General features: G+C 46.7%; 4 protein-coding genes across 6 annotated transcripts in view; 2 read left to right on the forward strand and 2 right to left on the reverse strand.

Annotated features, from left to right (window-relative positions):
* The window catches only part of LOC135368909 (multiple epidermal growth factor-like domains protein 8), a 28816-nt gene extending 21346 nt beyond the window's left edge, over positions 1–7470 (forward strand). Inside the window, exons 31-36 of the mRNA XM_064602463.1 lie at positions 863–1055; positions 1704–1865; positions 1929–2068; positions 2977–3115; positions 3198–3303; positions 4790–7470. Of these exons, the coding sequence (XP_064458533.1) occupies positions 863–1055; positions 1704–1865; positions 1929–2068; positions 2977–3115; positions 3198–3303; positions 4790–5769 (1720 nt within the window). The 3' untranslated portion in view covers positions 5770–7470. The remainder of the gene's footprint in view (positions 1–862; positions 1056–1703; positions 1866–1928; positions 2069–2976; positions 3116–3197; positions 3304–4789) is intronic.
* A 549-nt stretch (positions 7471–8019) lies between these two features.
* On the forward strand, positions 8020–10621 carry LOC135368910 (uncharacterized). Its single transcript, XM_064602464.1, has 2 exons — positions 8020–9453; positions 9518–10621. Exons 1-2 carry the CDS (start codon positions 8398–8400, stop codon positions 9800–9802), a joined length of 1341 nt encoding a protein of 446 aa, XP_064458534.1. The 5' UTR covers positions 8020–8397; the 3' UTR covers positions 9803–10621.
* LOC135368911 (histone-lysine N-methyltransferase SMYD3-like) lies at positions 10237–14815 on the reverse strand. Of its 2 annotated transcripts, none has more exons than XM_064602466.1 (12): positions 14664–14815; positions 13470–13533; positions 13289–13399; positions 13155–13227; positions 12689–12816; positions 12556–12623; positions 12377–12485; positions 12207–12317; positions 12067–12148; positions 11757–11940; positions 10552–10660; positions 10237–10395 (listed from the first exon to the last, which is right to left on the reverse strand). In XM_064602466.1, the coding sequence occupies exons 1-12, from the start codon at positions 14768–14770 to the stop codon at positions 10288–10290; spliced, it is 1254 nt and encodes a 417-aa protein (XP_064458536.1). In that variant the 5' UTR covers positions 14771–14815; the 3' UTR covers positions 10237–10287. The 2 variants fall into 2 exon arrangements, with proteins under 2 accessions (XP_064458536.1, XP_064458535.1); XM_064602465.1 differs by having other exon boundaries at positions 12204–12317.
* Positions 14816–15338: 523 nt separating this feature from the next.
* LOC135368915 (histone-lysine N-methyltransferase SMYD3-like) lies at positions 15339–20238 on the reverse strand. 2 transcript variants are annotated; one of them, XM_064602471.1, is made up of 12 exons: positions 19864–20238; positions 19746–19809; positions 19561–19683; positions 19425–19494; positions 19182–19309; positions 19048–19115; positions 18274–18382; positions 18101–18208; positions 17863–17941; positions 15882–16068; positions 15699–15807; positions 15339–15641 (listed from the first exon to the last, which is right to left on the reverse strand). In XM_064602471.1, exons 1-12 carry the CDS (start codon positions 19968–19970, stop codon positions 15528–15530), a joined length of 1266 nt encoding a protein of 421 aa, XP_064458541.1. In that variant the 5' UTR covers positions 19971–20238; the 3' UTR covers positions 15339–15527. The 2 variants fall into 2 exon arrangements, with proteins under 2 accessions (XP_064458541.1, XP_064458542.1); XM_064602472.1 differs by having other exon boundaries at positions 19561–19671; positions 19864–20237.
* Positions 20239–20340: the final 102 nt, after the last annotated feature.

Raw genomic sequence — 20340 nt, forward strand, 5'->3', positions numbered from 1 at the left:
AACGCGAAATATCGCCGCTCGCTAACTAATTAGGGCTAACGCCTACTGCTATAAGGTCTCTTCAGTTTCGCTACGCTCACTGCACCACATGAAGCAGGGCAATACTGTTTTTAAGGGAGAGATGTGGGCTAGTTGGTACGGCGACATGTAAATGCCGTCCTGTGCTGTTTGTGTCCATTTGCTCGCTTACTGACATGGCAACGCTGTTGTGTTCTCTTCCGGTACTGGCCATGCCCTCTGCGCTTTCCTTTTCATTTTGTAAAAATTGCGCACCTACCCAAGCCGCACAATATATTTACCCGATATTGGCTAGGTATTGGCAATACCGGCCTAATATTGGTCGTCCATTGGGCAAATATTGCCAATATTGAACCAACATTGGGCGAAAATGTTCTGGATAGCTCTGGACGAGTTGGCGACCATCCTTCATTTGCTGTTTGGGAGGTGCAGCAACGTTGTGTTATACATAGTGCAGTACGTGCACCTGCCCAAGTCACACAATATATAGACCCAATATTGGCTGTGTATTGGCAATACCGGCCTAATATTGGGCCAATATTGAGCCAACATTGGGCCAAAATGTTCTGGATAGTTCTGGACGAGTTCACAGCCATCCTTCATTTGCTGGATGGGAGGTGCAGCAAGAGTGCAATACGTTGAGCAGACAAACATGTGACACCACGTTGGCGGTGTAAAATACGGGTGGTTAGATATACGGGTGGTAAAAACCACCGGTATATACAGGTAAAATATGGGTGGTTAGATTTCAGCCATAATTGAATACTGTTTTCTCAAATGTTCCATGCACAAATATAGCCCTCTATGTTGCTTATATGTGAAGTGTCTCCATGTTCCCAAACAGTGCAATGAAAGAGTGCAAGCCTGTGTGCAGCAAGGGGTGTGAACATGGGGTGTGCGTCCACCCAAACAAGTGTCGTTGCGACTTTGGCTACGTCGGCTACAACTGCTCCCTGGCCTGCCAATGCAATGGACACAGTGACTGTGCGGGGCCCCACCTGTTGGACTTCTGTACAAAGTGCCACAACCACACCATGGTATACTTTTACTAATTAACATTGCATTGACTTCTCATAGGCCAATAGAGGCCACAGTCTGGTAATCAAATGATGTCATAACTGCAATAATAAACACGGTACTAACCACTGTTCATAACGTACGTAGTAAGTACGATAGTAGTTCAGTACATATACAGGGTCTTTCACCTAATGCGATAAAAAAATTGTATTAAAAAATCTAATTGTCTGAACATTATGGGGAAGGTCTGAACATAACGCTATTTATCTCGGCGGGATATTTTGCCATTGCTTCTAAGCACTTTTTTCAAGTTTAATTTGTGTGAAATTGAATTTTCCCAATTGATCTCCAAAGTTTACCAAGTCAACCTCATGTTTCTTGTTTTTTTGTGTCTGTGTGTTTGTTTGTTTGTTTGTTTTACAGAAACAGAAAGTGCATGTCAGATTTGCCCCATTGCATTGCAAAATACGTTCCCTACAACTTTGGTAATAATTGAGAAAAACAAATTGCGAAGCTGTCGGTTTGAGGTGTGCGCAAATAGTCGATGTTGACCCCATAATGTTCAGACAAATAGATTTTTTCATACAATTTTTTATCACATTAGGTGAAAACACCGCCTATAAATAAATGCTGAGCAGTTTATGCACATCACTTTTCTCGCACGTCAGGGCAAGCAATGCCACCTGTGCGAGCCCTTCTACGTTGGCAACCCGGCCAAAGGGGGGCGCTGCATCCCTTGCTTGGAATACTGCCACCACCACACAAACATCTGCGTCGAGGCCAGCCAGCTGGAACTCAACGAGTCGGCTGCACCCACGGACTTCCTCCAGGTGAGACGGCCCCACGTTTGTAGGAGGGGTGTGCTGACGGGCGCTTCTTACGCATCGGCGCAGTCCTTCCGGGAGATAGAGCACGGGCCGACAGACTCTGCCGAGTGTCGCTTCTGCAAGAACAACACGACGGGAGCACAGTGCGAAGAGTGCATGGAAGGGTACTTCGTTGCTGGAAAGAGCATCGACCAGGGATGTCGCCCGTAAGTATGTTCACGTCGCTGTACAGAGGTGGCGCTGCCTACACCGGCGCGACGTCATCACTCGTCTTCTGTGTGTTGTGACACCTGTGAGCGGTCACATGAAACTGAAGCAGACGCAGAAAAAAAAAAGACGGTGTTTGGTGAGATAGACAACTCAAACTGCATGGGTTAGGATTTTACTTGATTTGTAGTTTTGTTTTCTTTGTGACGATAACGTTTGAAAACAGTACGATGAGATTTCAGACAAATGGCTACCAGCCTGCAAAGGATGAGGTGGGACAGGCCCCACCTCGCATTTTTGTGACGTTATCAAAATGTGGAATGATCGTTAAATTCACACTGTATGTGACACCTTTTGCAGTGCATCGTCTGGCTTTGTTAGTATCAGTGGCATGCAGCTATAGTAGCACTTTTATTTGGGTTCTGTATTTTAGGGTTAATACCGGTAAAACCTATTTTTACTCCCCGATTTGCATCATCATCACTAGGAGCAAAAACCCGGAAAAGCATGAAAACAAACTTTACGCGTGGCATGCGTGTGCACATGCGTAGCATGGGCTAAAAACACCGATGCACGAGCTGAAACGACATTCTCTGCTTAGCGCCGGAGCAAGAAAGAGTCCGACAATAACTCTGAGCATAGCTTCGTGACGGAATCAAAGTTTCGATTTATTATAACAAGTACGAAATTAACAAAGTGTCTGACGTAATTTGAAGTTAACTCGTTTTTGCATTTTAGTGGCCCCTTTAATAAAGATTCTGTCTCCGTGTATCTCCATCAGCCCAGACGTGTACTTTCTGCGCTCTCCGCGAAAAACTGTAGAATTCCTGGCTCCCTGCTGCGGAATTTGTGATTTTCCGTAGCAGAGAAACCAGGGCCCTAAGTGTAGTACGCTCTTACCCATTAGGTGCGAGTGTCACGGTCACGGTTACACGTGTGACTGGCGCACAGGAGAGTACTGCAACTGCATGAACAACACTGAGAACGACCGACAGTGCAGCCCTAAAAACAGCAAGAACAGCCCCACCCCCTGCTGGCACTTGCAGGTATATCCCTTTTTGTTGTTGTTGTTCCACCGCCTCTCTTTCCTCCACAGCTTATATTCATGGCTGTCCTCATGTGTTCCAGTGTTCCAAGTGCAAAGAGGGCTTCATTGGGAATCCCACAGACGGTCACCAGTGCTATCGTACCATGCGCCTGGAGACGGAATATTGTTTTGATCCTGACACGCAAGGTCAATATATTGCTTTCTATACTACTACATACATACTTCTCTGCTCTACCTTGTACAGCACAAAACATATAAAGAGCAATATCAAGTTGCCGAGGACAGCAGTCCAAAATAAGAAACAAGATGCTTTAGAGCATGTATTTAATACATACTAATATACAAAAAACTAGACTTTCGTGCTGGAGGCTGCACTTCTTCAGGTTTGAAAGAAACCTTAAAAATGTTAAATAGATGCTTCCAACCATCTTGTATTTTTATTTTTTTTTATTCTGTATCTATTACACATAGTTCTGCACCTAGTAGATATCACTGTGCTACTAGTAAAAGGTTGTTGGATGCGTCTCCTGTCCTTGGTATTAGAACTCGAGCTCGGCTTGATTTTTGTCTTGGGCAATTAAGTCTTGGCATTATATTCTCTGTTATTTTGCATGTAAGAATACTTATGGAAAGCTCATGTTTAATGTGGCCCAGCTATAGGTATCACACCATCAGATTGGCCACCTTTGACATATTTGGGTGCCCACGGTCCTTTTGCCCTTCCTCTCTCTCCGCAGCTGTTACAGACGGACCTACACGGCTGTCCATGTTGGTGGGCCCTATAAATCTGTCGCTTTAACATGTCTCCCTCCCGCCACGCATAGACACACGCAGCAACATTGTTTTGAGTTGAATATTATTTTTGCTTGGTATTGTAGGTAACATTGTCTAGACTGTTGCTCTAGTCTTTGTTGATCTGAACAGTTAGCACAACTGTGCTGTACTGTGTTTTCGTTTGCCTGCAGTCAACAGCGTAGAAGCGTAAATGTTCATTGCATCTACTATTTCACTGTAAACACTGTAAATTTGCAAGAACGGCATGTATCGACAAATAAGTTAATGAGACACAACAAAAACATGCTTTGCAACAGAAATAATATTCTGTATTGTTATGTATTGATGCTCTGCAAGTTTGCTTCGCCGAAGCTTGTTTCACATTAGCAGAAATTGTTATGGGTACTGTACGAGCAGTGGGAACCCACTGCTCGTACAGTACCAGTACAGTAAAGTAGTAAAGTAAAGTACAGTACAGTAAAGTACAGTACAGTAAACAGGTACAGTACAGTACGAGCAGTGGGAACCCACTGTTTTTGCAATGGCAATGCAATCTTAAAGTAGTGAAGAGGCCAGAGTACATGACGACATGTACTATACCCAACACCTTGCACATCTGCTACCTGTGGCAAGTTGCATCCAATACCGTTGTGGCTGTTCCTGTGGAGAGATTCCTTGTGCTGAGTACGGTAGAACCTCTTTGTAGTGAAGGTGGTTGGGCCACTAAAAAAACTTCACTATATCAGTATCTTCACTACATCAGTAGTTCATGGCTGGGGTTTCAATGATTGGGACCTCAGGTATACTTCACTATAACCAGGTTCACTACATGGAGGTTCTTCTGATTTCACTATGAGCGGGGGATCGCTATAAACAGCGTCTGTAATATTTCTTCCAGAATGCAATTCAGGTCCAAATCCACTTCCAGCCGGGCGCACCATCTTCTTCGTCGTTCATCCGCGTTACATGAACGTGGACATCCGGATCATCGTCGACGTCATCCACGGTGCAGCCGACCTCTACCTGTCCAATCGGGACGACACCTTCGTGGTCGACGTCAACCGCACGACCGGAGTTCACGCCGTCTCCGTAGATACAAAGTACACATTGAGCACCTCCGCAATCGTCTTTGACAGAAAACGGAGGCACGTCCCTCGCAACGCCACAGAACACCTCGGCAGCGTCCTGTTGATGCACGAAAAGCACGCGTCCACCGACGGGCCGGCGGTCTACGTCACGGTCCGCGATCAACGGGAGGTGCTGCTCGTGCACAACCTGCAGAGCCGCCTGGTGATCACCGTTCCGCAGCACGTGTTTGACCTGCGGACCACCAAGATCTTCATGGTGCTGGTGGGGACGGCCAGGGACTCCCCCCTCACCATCGGCAACATTTTCTTCCGCCAGGACCAGACCAGGATCGACCTCTTTGTCTTCTTCTCCGTCTTCTTCTCTTGCTTCTTCCTCTTCCTGGCAGCGTGCGTGGTGGTGTGGAAGGTGAAGCGTGCGTTTGACGTGAGGCATGCGCGCCGTCTGCATGCGGCCCAGATGGAGCACATGGCCCGTCGTCCGTTTGCACGCGTCTGCTTGGGCGTAGACGACCGAGATGTTGCGCCCTGTCGCAAAAAGAAGCGAGCGAGAGATTCGCCCAAGGCGCTGGTGACTTTCAGCGCGGCGAGCGGCATGCGCCCGGTCGCTGTGGAACCAACCGAGGACGGTGCAGCCGCAGTGACAACGTTGTTGGTGCAACTGCCGGGGGGACTCTCCGCCCCCGTACGCCTCTCGCTGGGCTCCGCGCTGGTGTCGGTGCGGGGCGGGGGAACGGGATCGAGCGGGATTCGGGCCGCCATGAGGCGGAGGACGAGCCACGTCAACCTATGACGCCCTCCGCCGTACTATGACTGTTGTGCAATTTTTTCGCGCTGAGATTACGGAGGACTTTTTTTCTACCACGTGCCGCGACGTCTGCAAGTTAGATAGACGAAAGGCTGCTCGGTTTTAGTCCGGCTTCTTGGAGAGGCTGAGCTGTGTGACAGTGACGGTTCACTAGTGTAGACTACTGTGTGTAGAAAAGCTCGGCTACTAACGGTACTACCACGGTACTACAACGCTACCATGGTAGAGAGGACTCCGACCGAGGCTCTTCATTTTGTTTACGTCAGGGCCTCTGTTGCCAGGAGGGTGTATCGAATTTCATGTTGCGTGCAGGGTGCATGAAGAAAAATGCCGCCATATAGCCGTAGAACAAATATACATCAATTTACCACGTCTCCGCTAGGCAGTGTGGCGCAAATCGTGAAGCAATCAAGTTAGTTGCGAAGTTAGACAAAAAAAAAATTGAGGTGTATAAGTAGCTGCATTGAAATGTTGCACAGAAGGAGCATGCAGACACACAAAACCGGCCACAATTTCGAAGGCCCCAGCTGCGATGCAATTCACTGCTATGCAGCATGTGGGAGGCCGTCTCTTAACATTTTTTTGTGCGGAACGTTCTAATGCGGATAACACCGACAATCTTCTTATCCGTTTCTTCACGCCGCTACATTGCGTTTGGACGTTGGAGCGTGCGTCTACTTTTTGTTGAGACTTTAGGGTTCGTTTTTCAGAATGCCATCCCATGCACTTCGAGCAAGTTTATATACATAGAAACTACGCATTACATTTTAAGCTGGCATCCACTTCAAATTGAAGTTCGTTAGATCTGAAAATTTGACGCGACATAATTGCTCCGCCCCGTCAGCGAACCCGCACTTCATTTTATTTCGAGTTTTTTTACGTGGCTCGTACCAAGCGAGAGGTTGACGCTTTTATACGATTGGCCACCATTTTTCCAGATTTTTTGTGATATTTTTCCGTTTGGCTTTCACGGACGCCACCAATGTGGACCACTCAAGGGAAAACCGTGGTGTCGAACATTGTGGTGCCGAGATGGGGCAAACTTTGTACCTTATTCTTGTTGAATTTACAGATATTTATAAGCTAGCATGCTTGCACTTTTTGTTCCTAGTCTCGTTGTCGTTGAACCTAGAAACGTGTCTTCGCGTTATGTGTGTTCGTTCGTTCTGTATGCTTTTAGTCGGTGCCAAAGTTTGCGACAACTGGGACCCAAGTTTTACGGTCGATCAAAAAACGTTACTTGAGGTAGATGATTTCCTGGCTGTCATCGTTACGTCTGCAATCACGTGTAAGACCCATTTTCATTGCCTTCTAGCTTCAGTGACTAGAAAGTAGTGAGGAAATTACTTTTGAGGCATAAAGTAGGTTGCGTAGAGACTCGTCATGCTGTGGAAATTAAGGCCAACACTTTGCCCGCTTTTATTATTAGACGAGAATGCTAACGAAGTGGTGCCGTAGCTAATTTTCCTGCTGTCGTTCTGCAAGGAAAAGAGAATGACGCAGCGAAAGGAAGACGCCACGTGCGAGAGATCTGTGAGAACGAAATTGTGTACTTTAAAAAGGTGTTTGCATCTGTACAAAAAACCACAATAGAAATATGAGATGTGGCTATAGACATTGCTTGTAGCAAGTGTTACGACCGTCATAGTCACACTCGAGTGTGAGCAATAAAGGCTTATACGAAGACTTGCGAGTCTGTAAAACGCTTGCTGTTCGTATGTGAGCGTGGTGCATTGCAAAGCGAACAGCACTTCCTCCTGTCTTCTGCTACTATATGGTTTATATATATTGCAGTGGTGTAAGACAGAAAAATATTTTGGGAAGTGTGTTGTGAGGACTCTACATGGGGGAGGGGAATATCACACTCGTTCCTCTCTCCTTTTTTGTACTACCAATGGTCTCAAGGGGAGTTGAACCCCGTTGCAGTGAAGTTTGCACAGCGCCATTTTGGGCCCAAACGGCCACGGATCCCAACAGTAGGTAGTTTCATCAGCGGGGTTTGCATGGTGTTTCAAACGGTATGGTGCCAAGGAAAGCTACAAAACCTGTAGGAAATCCACAGAAAAAGCGGTGCTTCTTGAAAAGTGCGAACAACTCGAGACCGTGTATTTGAAGGTGCTGCGTCGTCTGCTAAACTACCGCGTGTTGCATAATTTGGGGCGCTGACGTTGCTGCTCACTCGCGCCACCTGGCCCAGAGCAACAGGTCTTATCCTGATACACCGTTCACTGGATGAACAGGGGAACAGGAACGTCTCTCAGAACCGCTCCTTTCTTCTGCAGGTAAAACGAGAGATGTCTTCGTGGAAAAGGTTGTGTTTGTGCTGATGGAAAATACGAAGCAAATCGTATAGCCCACACAATGCTTTTCAAATTTCGCGCCTACGACCACGTGACGTTATGCGAACGCCCGATTGGGTCAGGCGTTATTTCGATGCGCCTGCGCGTTTCATATGTTGATTGTGTGAGTGCCATTTAAATCGGTCGTAGTGCAAATTTTGCTTCGACGAACATGTAGTGTGTATTTTGTTTCATCAGTGCACACCTAAAGTCGCCCGTGATACTGGGAAAGGCCTAGGGGGGTTGGCGATGCTGGTGAACGTGCGCTTATTTAATGTCGCATAAATTTCTTCACGAAACCATCTACGGCTACTGTTGGTGCGAGGATGATGTGGTACGGGCTGTGCGAACCCTCAAAAATCTCTGTAGCGAAGCTCTGGTGCGAGACACCTACAGCCTACGTAGGGCACTGTCCAAAGTGCCGGCGGCGTTCATGCCCTTGCTGCTGGCGAGAGCAGTGGAAGACGGTCGCGACAGAGCGGCCGAACTGCTGACGGTCCGGTGGCCGTCGTCCATCCTCAGAGTCCAGTCCATTCTCGGCACGACGTGTCCCATAATCCACCACAAAGAACAAGTTGTGGCGACAGCTGCCATCGTCCGCGCGTTCGTGACGATGTGCACTGCGTCGGGGGAAGGTCAGCTGCAATTTCTGGACGTCACGAACTACCAGATGGGCCGAGAACTCATCGAGTTCGTCGTTCGAAAGCTTCGTGGTGCGAAGGCGACGAGCGGTGCTTGCTACCGCTTGCGGTGCGACTGTCTCGTGGGCGATATCTACACCTTCCAAATGTTGTGCTCCCTCGCGGACCCCAAAAAGAACAAGAACCTACTAGACATAGAAATTAGCAACCTCGAACTGGAAGGTATCGGTGAGAACCGTGTGACGCACATTCTGAACCGTTTCCCGCACAGTCACTTGATCGGCTTGAGTGTGGCTTACAACTCTCTCCGAAACGAAGGCATGCTGCACGTGACTACGTCGCTGTTTCGCTTCAAGAACTTGACCGCGCTGGACATCTCGGCAAACGGTATCAGGAGGGGCGACACCAGGCATTACGATGCGCTCTTCCAGCTGACGCGGGTCCTCTTGCACTTGAGCAGGTTGAACCTGAAGAGTTCCCAGATAGGGGGCTTCCTGAACACAGCCCTGTCCCCCAAGTGCTTTCCAAACCTGGTTCACCTGGACCTCGGCGGGTGCGGACTGCGCAGGCAGGACCTGCGGGTGCTGCAGTGGCTGAACAGCCTGCAGTGCCTGGTGCTGTCGGACAACAACTTCTCCGGACTGGAGGTGGAACTGGGTGCCGTGCTGCTCACGCTGGGAGACATAAGGGTAGGTCCTTGGTTCCGTAAGCTCTTGTCCAGCGCTCTGCCTCACATTTATTAATGCGGTGCAGGTGTTAGAGCTGTCCAACTGTGCCCTACGTTCCGAGATCTTTGACACCGTCTGGGAGCCAGTCAGGGCAATGGGTGGCCACCTGCGTTCCCTGGACATCAGCTGGAACAAACTCGCCGAAGAAGACCTTCGAATGATCGCTGCGGAATTGGAGTCCGGCGGACTTCCCCGGTTGGTCAAACTCCTGGTCCCCTTCCCCAGCAACCCCAGTCCGCAGTTCTTCGAAGCCATTCGACGCTGCGAACTGGCCTCCCCGAGCCTCAAGGTGCAGACGGATTTGGTCTAAATTCCCCAAGGTCCAAGTGTAGTCTTCGTACACGCGTGGGCACGAATACAAATAATAGGCTATATTTTTTAATGGAACCTCATTAAGAATGACACTAGAGCCAACACAGCTGGAATCCGTGAAATTCATTATGTGAGGTCGACACCACTGCATTGTTCATACTCATTTCACCCATTTTAACAACTCACCATCACGATCAAACGTTCACCTTGTGACGTTGATTCATGCGCTAAAAGTGCCTCGGACATAGTACCCTGCGCCTGGAAGTGGTAACTTCCAGCAAAGGACTTCCCCTGCAGCTGAATAGTTTGTCGTCTGCTAGCCGAGACAGTTTAGCTGGTAGAAATAGGCCACAAAATCTGTCAAAAGACTGTTTCAAGAAATACGTCCCTCCTTTACTGTGATAGACACGCACATAAATGGCGCGTACCGAGGATGGTGCTACGTGCTTGATTTATTGTACAGAATAAATGTATAGGTAGGCATCAGCGGGTCCTCTGTGCCTTGGATCTCCTACAGAGCTGGCGATACCTGAGGACGTCCCTGTACACGCTGTGGTTTTTTCCGTGAGTGATTGCCACGACGTGGGATGCCTAAAACAGAGATCACGTCTGCTTCAGTATTTCCTCGTTTTTATTTTAAAATATATTTTCTATGTGAATATGGAGTCGCACAATAGTAGAGGTTATGCACAAATTGTAAGATTGAAGGACAGGAAAAAAAAAGAATCAATGTCTAGTCATGTTTACCTCTTGTAAAAACGCATCTGCATTGCGTTGGTCGTGCAGGTAATAAAACATCTTGCCTAGGTTCGCTAAACGTATGGCATATTTGGTGCTGAACTCTCCGTAACAGGCCCTGAAGGTAGAGGGAATCCATTTACACTCTCTACATCATAATTAACTTTTTTTAAATTAGTTTTTTTTATTGGACACAGATTTTTTATAAGAAGATATTAGAGCTGCATAAATGTTGTTTTCACAAGTGGGTTATACTGCCAGGTGGACACCCTGTAGGACAGCGTATGCAACTACTGGACGACTAATTGGCTAAAATTCGTTAATTAGATGTTTTGTGGGAGACACGAGACAGCAGGATTGCAGCCAGTCATTATTCAAATCCATCCTCCTTATTAAACACTCAGAAGCTTGTTAATAATGGCGATGGGTTTGAAAAATGGCTGGCTCCAATTCTGCTATCTCGCGTTTCCGAGAAAACATCTAATTAATAAGTTGATTAATTAATTTCAGCTAATTAGTCGTCCTGTAGTTGCACGTGCTGTCCTGCAAGATGTCCGCTAGTCCGTATAACCCACCTGCGAAAACAAAATGTATGCAGCTCAAATAGTTTTTTTAAAATAAAAATGGGTCGAATAAAGAATAAAAATTGCATGGATATGACCCTGGCATTCCAAGTCTTACAACAGAGGAGGTAACATATGCGTAGAAAATCGGCAGCACGAATACCGAAACTAGTCCGACTCTCGGCAGGCGTCTTTGCCGGTGAGGAAGCGCGAGAGATGCCACGTGCTTTCGGGAACCAATAGCAGTAGCTCCCGCTTCTCTGACATCGGAGCTCGACGCAGTGGTGTGTTCAAGAGTGTATATGTCGTTTAAAATGTGTGTAAATGCATGTAAAACAGATTTTTCACTCGATAATATTGAGTGCAATACCATGCGTGCACGATTTAATGAACCGCGTATACTAAAGTGTCACAATCCCTTTAAAAGAATCGTGTCCGCTTATAGCGAATGTTTTCGTGTTCCCGTCAGGTGTCGCAGTGTCACCCAATTGAAGAGCTGTGGTTTTACAGTAGTGTTCTGGCCGTCGGAATTTTCAGAGAAAGGCCCTGCGTTCAGAGCATAGCCTTCCCTCGACCCCCTCGAAGAGGTTGATTTCGATATCGCTATATCCGGTCGAATGTGGAAGTTGATGAGAAAACGCGAAGCTATACCTTATGATTTCAATTCCTTGGAGTGCGTAGACAACAGCCCGGTTGTAGAGACCAAATTTCGTTGCTGCTTCGAAGGCCAGTTCGAGGGCTTCCACTTTGGAGACATCGTTGGCGGGCAGTTCGCCCACCTGGCGCAAGATGTCGCCACTCTTTTCGAGGATCCTACTGGTATCGTCTGGACTATCTGGAACGTGTGTTTGGAACTTGACTTCAACAACGTCGGAGAAAAAAAAGGGTTTGTTTGAAATCGTTAATAGCGAACTAATTGGCGTTTACAACGAATCTTTGTTGTACTCCAGGAAAATTTTACCGGCATGTTCCAGCTGCCTCTGTAAACTCCGAATGCTCTCGCTGAGACCGTGGGACTTCTCTTCCAGTATCTCCACATTATTCTGAAGACAGTGAATGTGTTAAACATCGCCAGAATAGCGTTATTCGAGTGATTACTACGTGAGTGGCTTGCCAACAAAGGCGACAGCAGCATGTGAAATAATACTGCTCCTGGAGAGAAGCGATCCGATCTTGAGCCAGTTGGGCCTTGTCGACGTAACAAATGTAAATCTGACGAAAACGAATATCATTTCACGTTATGACCACAACATGGATCGTTGAGACAATACCTCTCTCATGTCTTCTACTCTCATGTTCCTCGTGGCGCGTACAGTTATCTGGGTGCCTTCGAACGTAAACGCGGCATTTGGTTCGCAGGAATGGTCGAAGATGGATGCCCTGTCGAGAATCACCGCAATTTCAATGCGAGCGGCCCTCAAAACGAGTATCTTAAATGCTGTGGACATACGCTAAATACAGGCCTTGTCCAACAGGTTTCAGGTCATTGTCACTGATGCAGAAAGTATTTATTATGAGCTGCGAAAAACGATAACAAAGGAAAAACGATTATTGAGCCTTTAAAGTAGCCATAAAACGCCAACCTTTCCGTAGATTTCGAGTCCTTCGTCAATGGGTGGAAGGTTCTCATCCCCGAGGAAGTCCTGTAAGGTGGCCCATATAGCCCGGAAACGTGGGAGAACGGCTGCATCGTTCATTATGTCGTTCGAATCTGAAAGTATTCCACGTACGGCATTAAACGGAGTGTTGAGAAACGTTGTACAGCGCGGGAGAGTACGGACACAGCGATAGTATTCATAGCAGACGACGGTCATGCGCCGACGTTGTCCGCTTGCAGACTGTGGCGCGACAGCAGTTATTGCTTGTTAAAAATATAAATATAAATAAATATAAATACATACATACAAACAAACATAAATGTACGAATACATCAGGGGGTGAACGGATAGGGCGACGGTATTCATAGCAGACGACATGAAGCAGACGACGCTATCTGCTTGCTGACTGAGGTATATGACAGTGTGACATTTTCTAGAGGAAAGTGCTCACGTGATAGGAGGTCTTGGAACGATCGTGTGCGTCCGCCAGGAAGCAACTCTTTGCAGTCCTTCTTGTGCATGCGCTGTGAGATACTGCATTATTAGAATACAGCAATTGCGAGGGTACATCAATGGCAACTATACCTTCAACTTGAGCAGCACTCTTGCCATGAGCCTGACGGTCGTCGTAGGAATGTGAGGGTAAGCCTTTTGCAGGTAGCGACATTCTTGTAAGTGGTCCGACAGAGCTGACGTCTGTACACATTCAACGATGGGACATAGCAAATTGCCATCTGCGCCACGCCGTATGTGTAGGGAAAATTACCTCGCACAATTTGTTGCAGTAGTACGCCACCCTGCATCGGGCACATGGCTTTAGGCAGTCTGTTCTGAAGAATAAGGAACATGTCGCGTTAACAATGCGAATGATTAGAAGGGTCACAAAGTAAGCAGCGGTTTCCACATGGAAACTTCCATGCGGACGGTCATGTGCACATGTCTGTATTTGTGAAGAAACTCACCACAAAGTGTGGCACATCTTTAACACTGAGTTATTTTATGCTAACACCTGAATGTATTGTCTTCTCTGTATGCTTCCTTTCCGTTGGAGAAATCCTGACATTCTTCGCGCACCAATTTGGACCCTTGCCTTGTTTTGACGGCACAACAACCTTCTTTCTTTCAACATTTTCCCGCGTCATTTGACACTGGTCATTAGCGACAGTCGCAAGCTTTGGCGTAACGCACGCGTGCACCGAGAGTAGCAAATCTTAAATTTAGTCTCACTTCAAGGGCGGCAGCCCCTTCAAGGTTCGCTAATAAAAACTGGGCAGGCTGCTCGCGAGAATAGGCCGCAGTCGATTGCCTGCAATGTGGCAATGTCTATCACTACAGTATTTCAGATGTGCGGCAACAACAAAGCTCCCGAAAAGCCGCTTTGATTTGCCGGAGCGAAAGCGAAACCGAATCGTGGGCGTCCGCCGCGACGCGCGTTAGCAGACGACATATCGATGCAGGAAAATCCTTGCGGGTACTCAATGACCAGTAGTATTCGATGTACAGCAATAAAAATTTTGCACGGAAAGAAATATTAGCATATTCTACGGCTAATTGGAATGCTGTTGGGAATGCAACAGGTTGTAGAATCGAAAATGGTTAGTACATCCCAATGCATAGCACGCGGCAGCCTTCATAGCAGACGACAACATAGACGACAACCGTTGTTGGTAACTCGTCTTTTTTTTTTTTTTTTTTCTTTACTCCTACATGAATTTCGTCAGTTAGAAAGTGTAGGGTATTCGTATTTTACTAAGATCATGTCTTTGAAAAAAGAAAAGCAGGAAAAATACGCGGTGCTCCATTTCGGGAAAGCAAAACTAGCAGCAGAATTTTTCTCAGATTTTCCTATCTATCGTCGTCTGCTGCGGCCGTATACCGCAAAACGCGCGAAATTATCACATATTTCTAATACTGTGCTACCGGTAGACCGACCTGTGCGTAACACCCACATGTTCCGTACCTTTTGAAGCAGAAGTCGCAAACTTTACCAGCCGAACTCTGCGGATCGACGACGCAAGCGAACGGCTTCGACGTGAGGATGATATCGCCTCTCTTGTACGTTCGCATTGCCGAGCACGAGCACCACGCACCTTGAGGCTTACCCAAGTTGTGAGTCTCTCGGCCCTCACCTGCTAAAAGTGTAGCCGGCGTTTGTTGGGTTATTTGATAGAGGCTCGAAATAGCCGCAGCACCAGCCGCAATCGATAGTGCATGCTGGCGAGCGAGCCGGTAGGTCCCCAAGATAGGACGCACAGCATATGTGCACGTGACAGACATTGCTGTGGTACAGCCGGTCAGTAATGTCGCCAATTTTTTGATTGCTATTATTTTCGTGCGGGAAGTTCTAAGTCGAGTGAGGAAGGGAGGTTTTTCTTAGCACCTCGGCGACAGATGTTATCCACGACCTTATTAAATATGTCGTGAGAGAAAACTGTCAAGGCAAAAGGACGCGGTGCATGTGCAGAGGACGAATTTTTTTCTCTCGATCGGTTACATTGCAGTCACACCTGAATGAATGCGATGTGAAGAAATGCACGTCCTTCAGGCTATCGAAGCTCCCGAGTTCGTTACTGCGTCCCTGGACCACTGGGGAGGCATATCAAACTGATTAAATAACTCTTAAAACCATTCCACGTCAAGTTATTTTAAACCATTTTATTTACATGTATTTCTACAAATGTCCTAACAATCAAGGACAGCCCGTGATGATGTAGATTATTCCGCGTCTGTTCACGTATTCTTGTAATTTTCTGTGATGGAACGATTCAAAGCGAAGACATTCTTGCAAGTTCTTTACCACGAAGGCACAGAATATAACGATGACTTAATGGGTCTCGTTTGTAGCGTCTGCTTCAAGAGTGCAATGCATCATGGCCTCGCTCAGCTCACGAAAAAGAGGGTGACCGTTTCCATGCGATACAGTTATGACGTCAGATGCCTGAAATGACAAGAGGTACAGTGAGGTAGAAGTCGACTGGGTACTTGGTACCCCAACCTCCTTGAAGTACTTGAGAGCGTCCTGAAGGTTCCCGTTGTAGTGAAGAATTTTCGCGATGCTGTAGAGCAGTACGCCGTACGAAGGGTGAAACATTCCGTAACATTTCCTGCACGATGCGACCAATGGAAGGAAAACCCGGTTGTAACGATGCATGTTATAACGAATCAACCACTTGCTCACCTGTACACGTTAACCCTCGCAAACAGGTGATCGAGAGCATTGTCGAATTTCCCACAACGAATACAGCAGTAAGAGGCCAACTCTCTCGCCTTCACTCGACCAATGTCGTTCTCGGGAAGAACGTTTGCTTTTAGGAACCGCTCGGCAGACTCGCGAAAGCGCTCGTAGTCAGCCTGCGACGGTGCACCTGCATGGTAAGCAACATCATCGTTGTAAACAAAGTCGAAAATTGTAGCGACAGCCGAATATCGGCCAATATCGCTATAACCGGGTTCCATGCAGATCACTGGGACCGCGCAAATATTTGTCCCGAATACCGGGGGGAACAATGTTTTTTATTTCAATTCCAATTTGAATTGTATATTCAAATTTGGGGATATCTTTTTCCAATAATATACGATCACAGTAGTTGTGAAGCTGCCTGTATAATCCTGGAAACGCTACAAGGGAAGGTATAGAACGAAGCGAGTGCTGCTTCATACGAAGATCTTCTGGATACATGACGTAGGGTGTTCCACGAGGGGATGTCACTAAATTCCTAAAAATCGGTTTTACTTCAAAAAATAACACTACTTGGAATACACTCATACAGACTTTTGCCACAGATTGAGGCCGCTTGCATTCGTGTCACGTATTAATTAAGCTAATTTGCATAATTAAACTCGATTAATTGCCAAGCAAAGGCAGCATTTTCTTCCTGAATTCGGAGGCTTATGACCGTAACAGACTATTCCAATCAAAATCACGTGTTTTTTCAAATATTTCTACAAAAATTTAAGAGCCAAAATCCGTCGCTAGGCATAAGTCCAATTTGCGATTGCCGAACTCTTGGCTCCGCTTTTATCGCGACGAAGTCCCGACCCTCTCCCGCAACGGAGCCACGCAAACGCAAATATCAGCGAACGCGCTTCGCCCAACGATTGATTTTCGGCTGTTAAATTTTTGTCGAAATCTTGCGAAAAACCCCGTGATTTTTATGGGAAGTGTGCTATGGACGTAAGATTCCGAATTCAGGAAGGAAAATGAAATTTTTCGAATTTAATTGTGGAAATCAGCTTAGTAAAAGTTTTTTTTTTTCGAACGATTTTTCGAGTTTTTCGCGTTCAATTCAAGTACTCGCAAAGCAGATACACGACGTCACTGAGAAACATGAGCCCGCATTTTCAGCGAATTTACGTTCCCGCCACAACTCTGGCCTCCACCAAAACGCGAAAATGTGTTTTTGCGCAAAATCAACCACTTTTACAATAATTAATGCGTAGCGCGAATGCAAACGGCTTCAATCTGTGTCAAAAGTCTCTATGAGTGCATTCCAAGTAGTATTATAATTTTTTGAAGTAAAACTTATTCTTAGGAATTGAATGACATCCTCTCGTAGAACACCCTGTATATCCTGTATGTGTACTCAGTTTGATTATATTAACTTATCACAACTTATCAGTTATCTATTTGCTTTGGATTTAAAAATGACCACCTGCACAACCAGTGCTTCACGAACAGTGGAACAGTTATCATGGAACTGGTGTTTCCGCCAAGATGCTGCATTAATTCATTGAACGTGACTCGATGTGGCCTTTAGAGCTCAGTGGCATTACCGCTTTAGACAAGTGGACTCTCCCACATGTTGCCACTGCGGTGCTCTAGAGGATCTAGAGCACATTCTTCTTCGTTTACCACACTACCAACCTTCCCGAACCGCACTCGCCGGGTCTCTTAGTGAGCTGTACTCTCGCCCCTTCTCTCTCTCAAAATTGCTTGGTCCCTGGGAAAATCCAGCTCACCAACGCTCTGCCCTCAAAGCTCTTTTGACCCTTTTGGACATAATAGGACTTCGGTCCTTATTGTAAAGGGGATAATTATTTCATTCCCCACGTCACCACCAGCGTTGGGGTAGAGCATCGCCCCTGGCGATGAAACTTCCCATTCCTCATCTCAGAAACAAAGTTGTTGGTGGTGGCGTTTCTGGACTGAAGTGCACTACCTAGTTGCCTAAGTGCAGTCCAGAGGGCTCTAGCTTCTGCCGTCAGCGCCGGGGACTTCTCCTCCAAGTACTCTGCTTTCTGTAAGAGTTTAAGAAACGTTCTCTCTCCGACATCGCATGAAGAGCCACGTGCATGACCACATGCAGCATTTATATCACATACTGTAATTGCACGACTGCACAAACTGGTCTTTATTAATAGGGCACGTTTTTCCATATTAGATGAAGGGGTGTATACCTGGTCTGCGGCACACCTACTGCAGTCGCAGTCAAAATAGTACTGTTGTCGCAGCTTCGCCGCTCGCTCCCTCTGCAGCTCGAGAAGATCCACGTAGCAGATACGGATCTAGAGGAACAAATGCTGCGTGTACCGTGAGCATACATTGTGGCACACAACGAGGCAGTAATTACATCATCGAGGGTGTCACAGGCGATGTTTCGTATCGCACGCAGGATCATCTTTCGTCCGTCGAACACAGCCTGGGCGTTTGGAGCGCACGAGTGGTCGAAAATCGACGGCCTGAAATAACAAATTATGACGTGATATTCGTCGTGATGCACAAGGCTTTGTGTATAGGCGGTAACTACACAGTGCTTTATTATTGCAGAGTTAGAGCAATGTAGTTGTCAGGACAGCCACAAAGTTATTCCGAATGTGTCATAAATGCGAGAGAGTAGTATCGTACTGTTCTCCTATTCCTGTGTGCATCATGATTACAGCCTGAAGTTTTTGGGAATTTTTTTTCTTCTAAATTCGGGGGGTAAAAATTGGGGAAATAAACATGCGCTCTAAATTTGTGCGAGTTTGGGTGGAAAAACTTCCAGTACGCTAAATTCGGTGAGAAATCTGGAACCGTTACTCAAAATAACTGTACTGGTTTGGTACAAACAGTGATGTAACAACATCTGCTACCAAACAAGTTAGTGTGCATTCCTACAGACTGAAGTTTCCGTGAGGGCAATTTGCCGTGTAAAAATCGGGGTTTCACCCTAAAGAGGCAACCTTCAATTCGGGGTGCAAATTCGGGGATGAATCGGGTTAAACCCTCAAACTTCTTGCTCTAATCATGATTGGCTACATCACTCTTTGTTCCATCTGAATGTCGTACCTTTCCATACAATGTCGGAACTAAAAAATATGCAGACATGTGGCAGTAATCCTAGTACAGTGATACGTGTGCGTACCCGATGTATAACCCTGTGCCCACGTCGTAATTATGGTAGTCGCAAATGCTGTAACTGTTGATGACCATCTGAAGGGAAAGACAAGACACGCAAGAAAGTCGAGAGACGAGACACTCAGGATCCAATCGGCTTGCCTTGCCAAATATTTCTAGACCCATCTCCACTGGCGGAAGCCACTCTTCACCGATGAAGGTCCTCACGGTGCACCACAGCTGCATGAACTGCTCCATGCGTTCGGGGTCTTTCTCGATGTGTTCCACATCTGTAGGGAGTACAATACAAGATTTTGTTTCCTTTAAACCCGCGCATAACGATGGTGTCTGCAAAGAATCCGATATCTACTGTGAATCTGTAGTGTGCAAAGTAAATGTACTCACTCGACATGAGGTCATGAAATGAGCGCTTCTGTGTGAATATGCTTTCCGTTATCTCCGTGGGGCTGCGTTCCTGAAAAGGACACATCACGTATTATTATTATTGTCATTATTATTTATAATTATAGCGCTTAATAACCTTCAATTTGACGAGAATCTTGGCAAACTGTCTCGCCGCGGGCGACGGCACCTTTGGGGCCACCTCTTTCAAGCGAGTACACTCGACTTTGTGATCTGGCCATGCTGCAACCTTTTTAGTAACCTTTAGCAACCTTTTCCTTTAGTATCACTTTAGACAGTGTTGGGACAAATGTTTGAACGCACCTGGCAGCTTCTATCGCAGAAGTACGTAATCTTACACCTCGAGCACCTCAACAGCTTTTCCTGCCTGCGTAACAAGCACGTTCACTACATCGTCGGTACGAGCCACATGTAACAGTACCTATTAAGACAATGATCGCACAATATTCCTCTCTGATCGGACTCGATGACATGGACGAAGGGGTACGACGTTAGAATTTCGTCTCCCGGCTTGTAGTTGTACCTCATAACAGCAACGAGTTTGAGCACAGTGATGACGCGAAGTCTCAGTAAAACTCGAAATTAGGCACAGCACCGCGCATAACACTCAATTTCATTCGTGAAAAATCGCAGAAATGTTGCTCATGCCAAGATTCATAAGAGTAGCCCGCCATAATAAGAGCTTGGATTGGCGCCACGACAGTGTGCGGCGCGGCTGCTCAGCTGAGCCATAGCCTCCTATATAGGAGGCTATGGCTGAGCATCGCGGATGATGGCACTCATCAGAATATTTATGTTTCACCAACCGAGCAGTTGATCTGCTTTCAGATTTTTTTCGGCCGGAAAAACATCAACATTTCTCATCTTACTAGTCGTTATCGTGGTATCGTCGTATCGC

This window comes from Ornithodoros turicata, chromosome 9 (genome assembly GCF_037126465.1).
Source record: "Ornithodoros turicata isolate Travis chromosome 9, ASM3712646v1, whole genome shotgun sequence".
NCBI lineage: Eukaryota > Metazoa > Arthropoda > Arachnida > Ixodida > Argasidae > Ornithodoros > Ornithodoros turicata.

Excerpts from the sequence above, each read along its gene's own strand:
- LOC135368915 (XM_064602471.1), bottom strand. The coding sequence starts at position 19,970 with ATGAGGTACAACTACAAGCCGGGAGACGAAATTCTAACGTCGTACCCC. Across the intron at positions 17,942-18,100 it reads GTAGGTGTGCCGCAGACCAG|AAAGCAGAGTACTTGGAGGA; the intron begins GTATACACCCCT and ends AAACTCTTACAG. Across the intron at positions 15,642-15,698 it reads CTCTCAAGTACTTCAAGGAG|GCATCTGACGTCATAACTGT; the intron begins GTTGGGGTACCA and ends TTGTCATTTCAG.
- LOC135368911 (XM_064602465.1), bottom strand. The coding sequence starts at position 14,770 with ATGCGAACGTACAAGAGAGGCGATATCATCCTCACGTCGAAGCCGTTC. Across the intron at positions 13,228-13,288 it reads GAGTGCTGCTCAAGTTGAAG|CGCATGCACAAGAAGGACTG; the intron begins GTATAGTTGCCA and ends AGTATCTCACAG. Across the intron at positions 10,661-11,756 it reads CAAGGAATTGAAATCATAAG|GGCCTGTTACGGAGAGTTCA; the intron begins GTATAGCTTCGC and ends CTCTACCTTCAG.
- LOC135368910 (XM_064602464.1), top strand. The coding sequence starts at position 8,398 with ATGTCGCATAAATTTCTTCACGAAACCATCTACGGCTACTGTTGGTGC. Across the intron at positions 9,454-9,517 it reads TCACGCTGGGAGACATAAGG|GTGTTAGAGCTGTCCAACTG; the intron begins GTAGGTCCTTGG and ends AATGCGGTGCAG.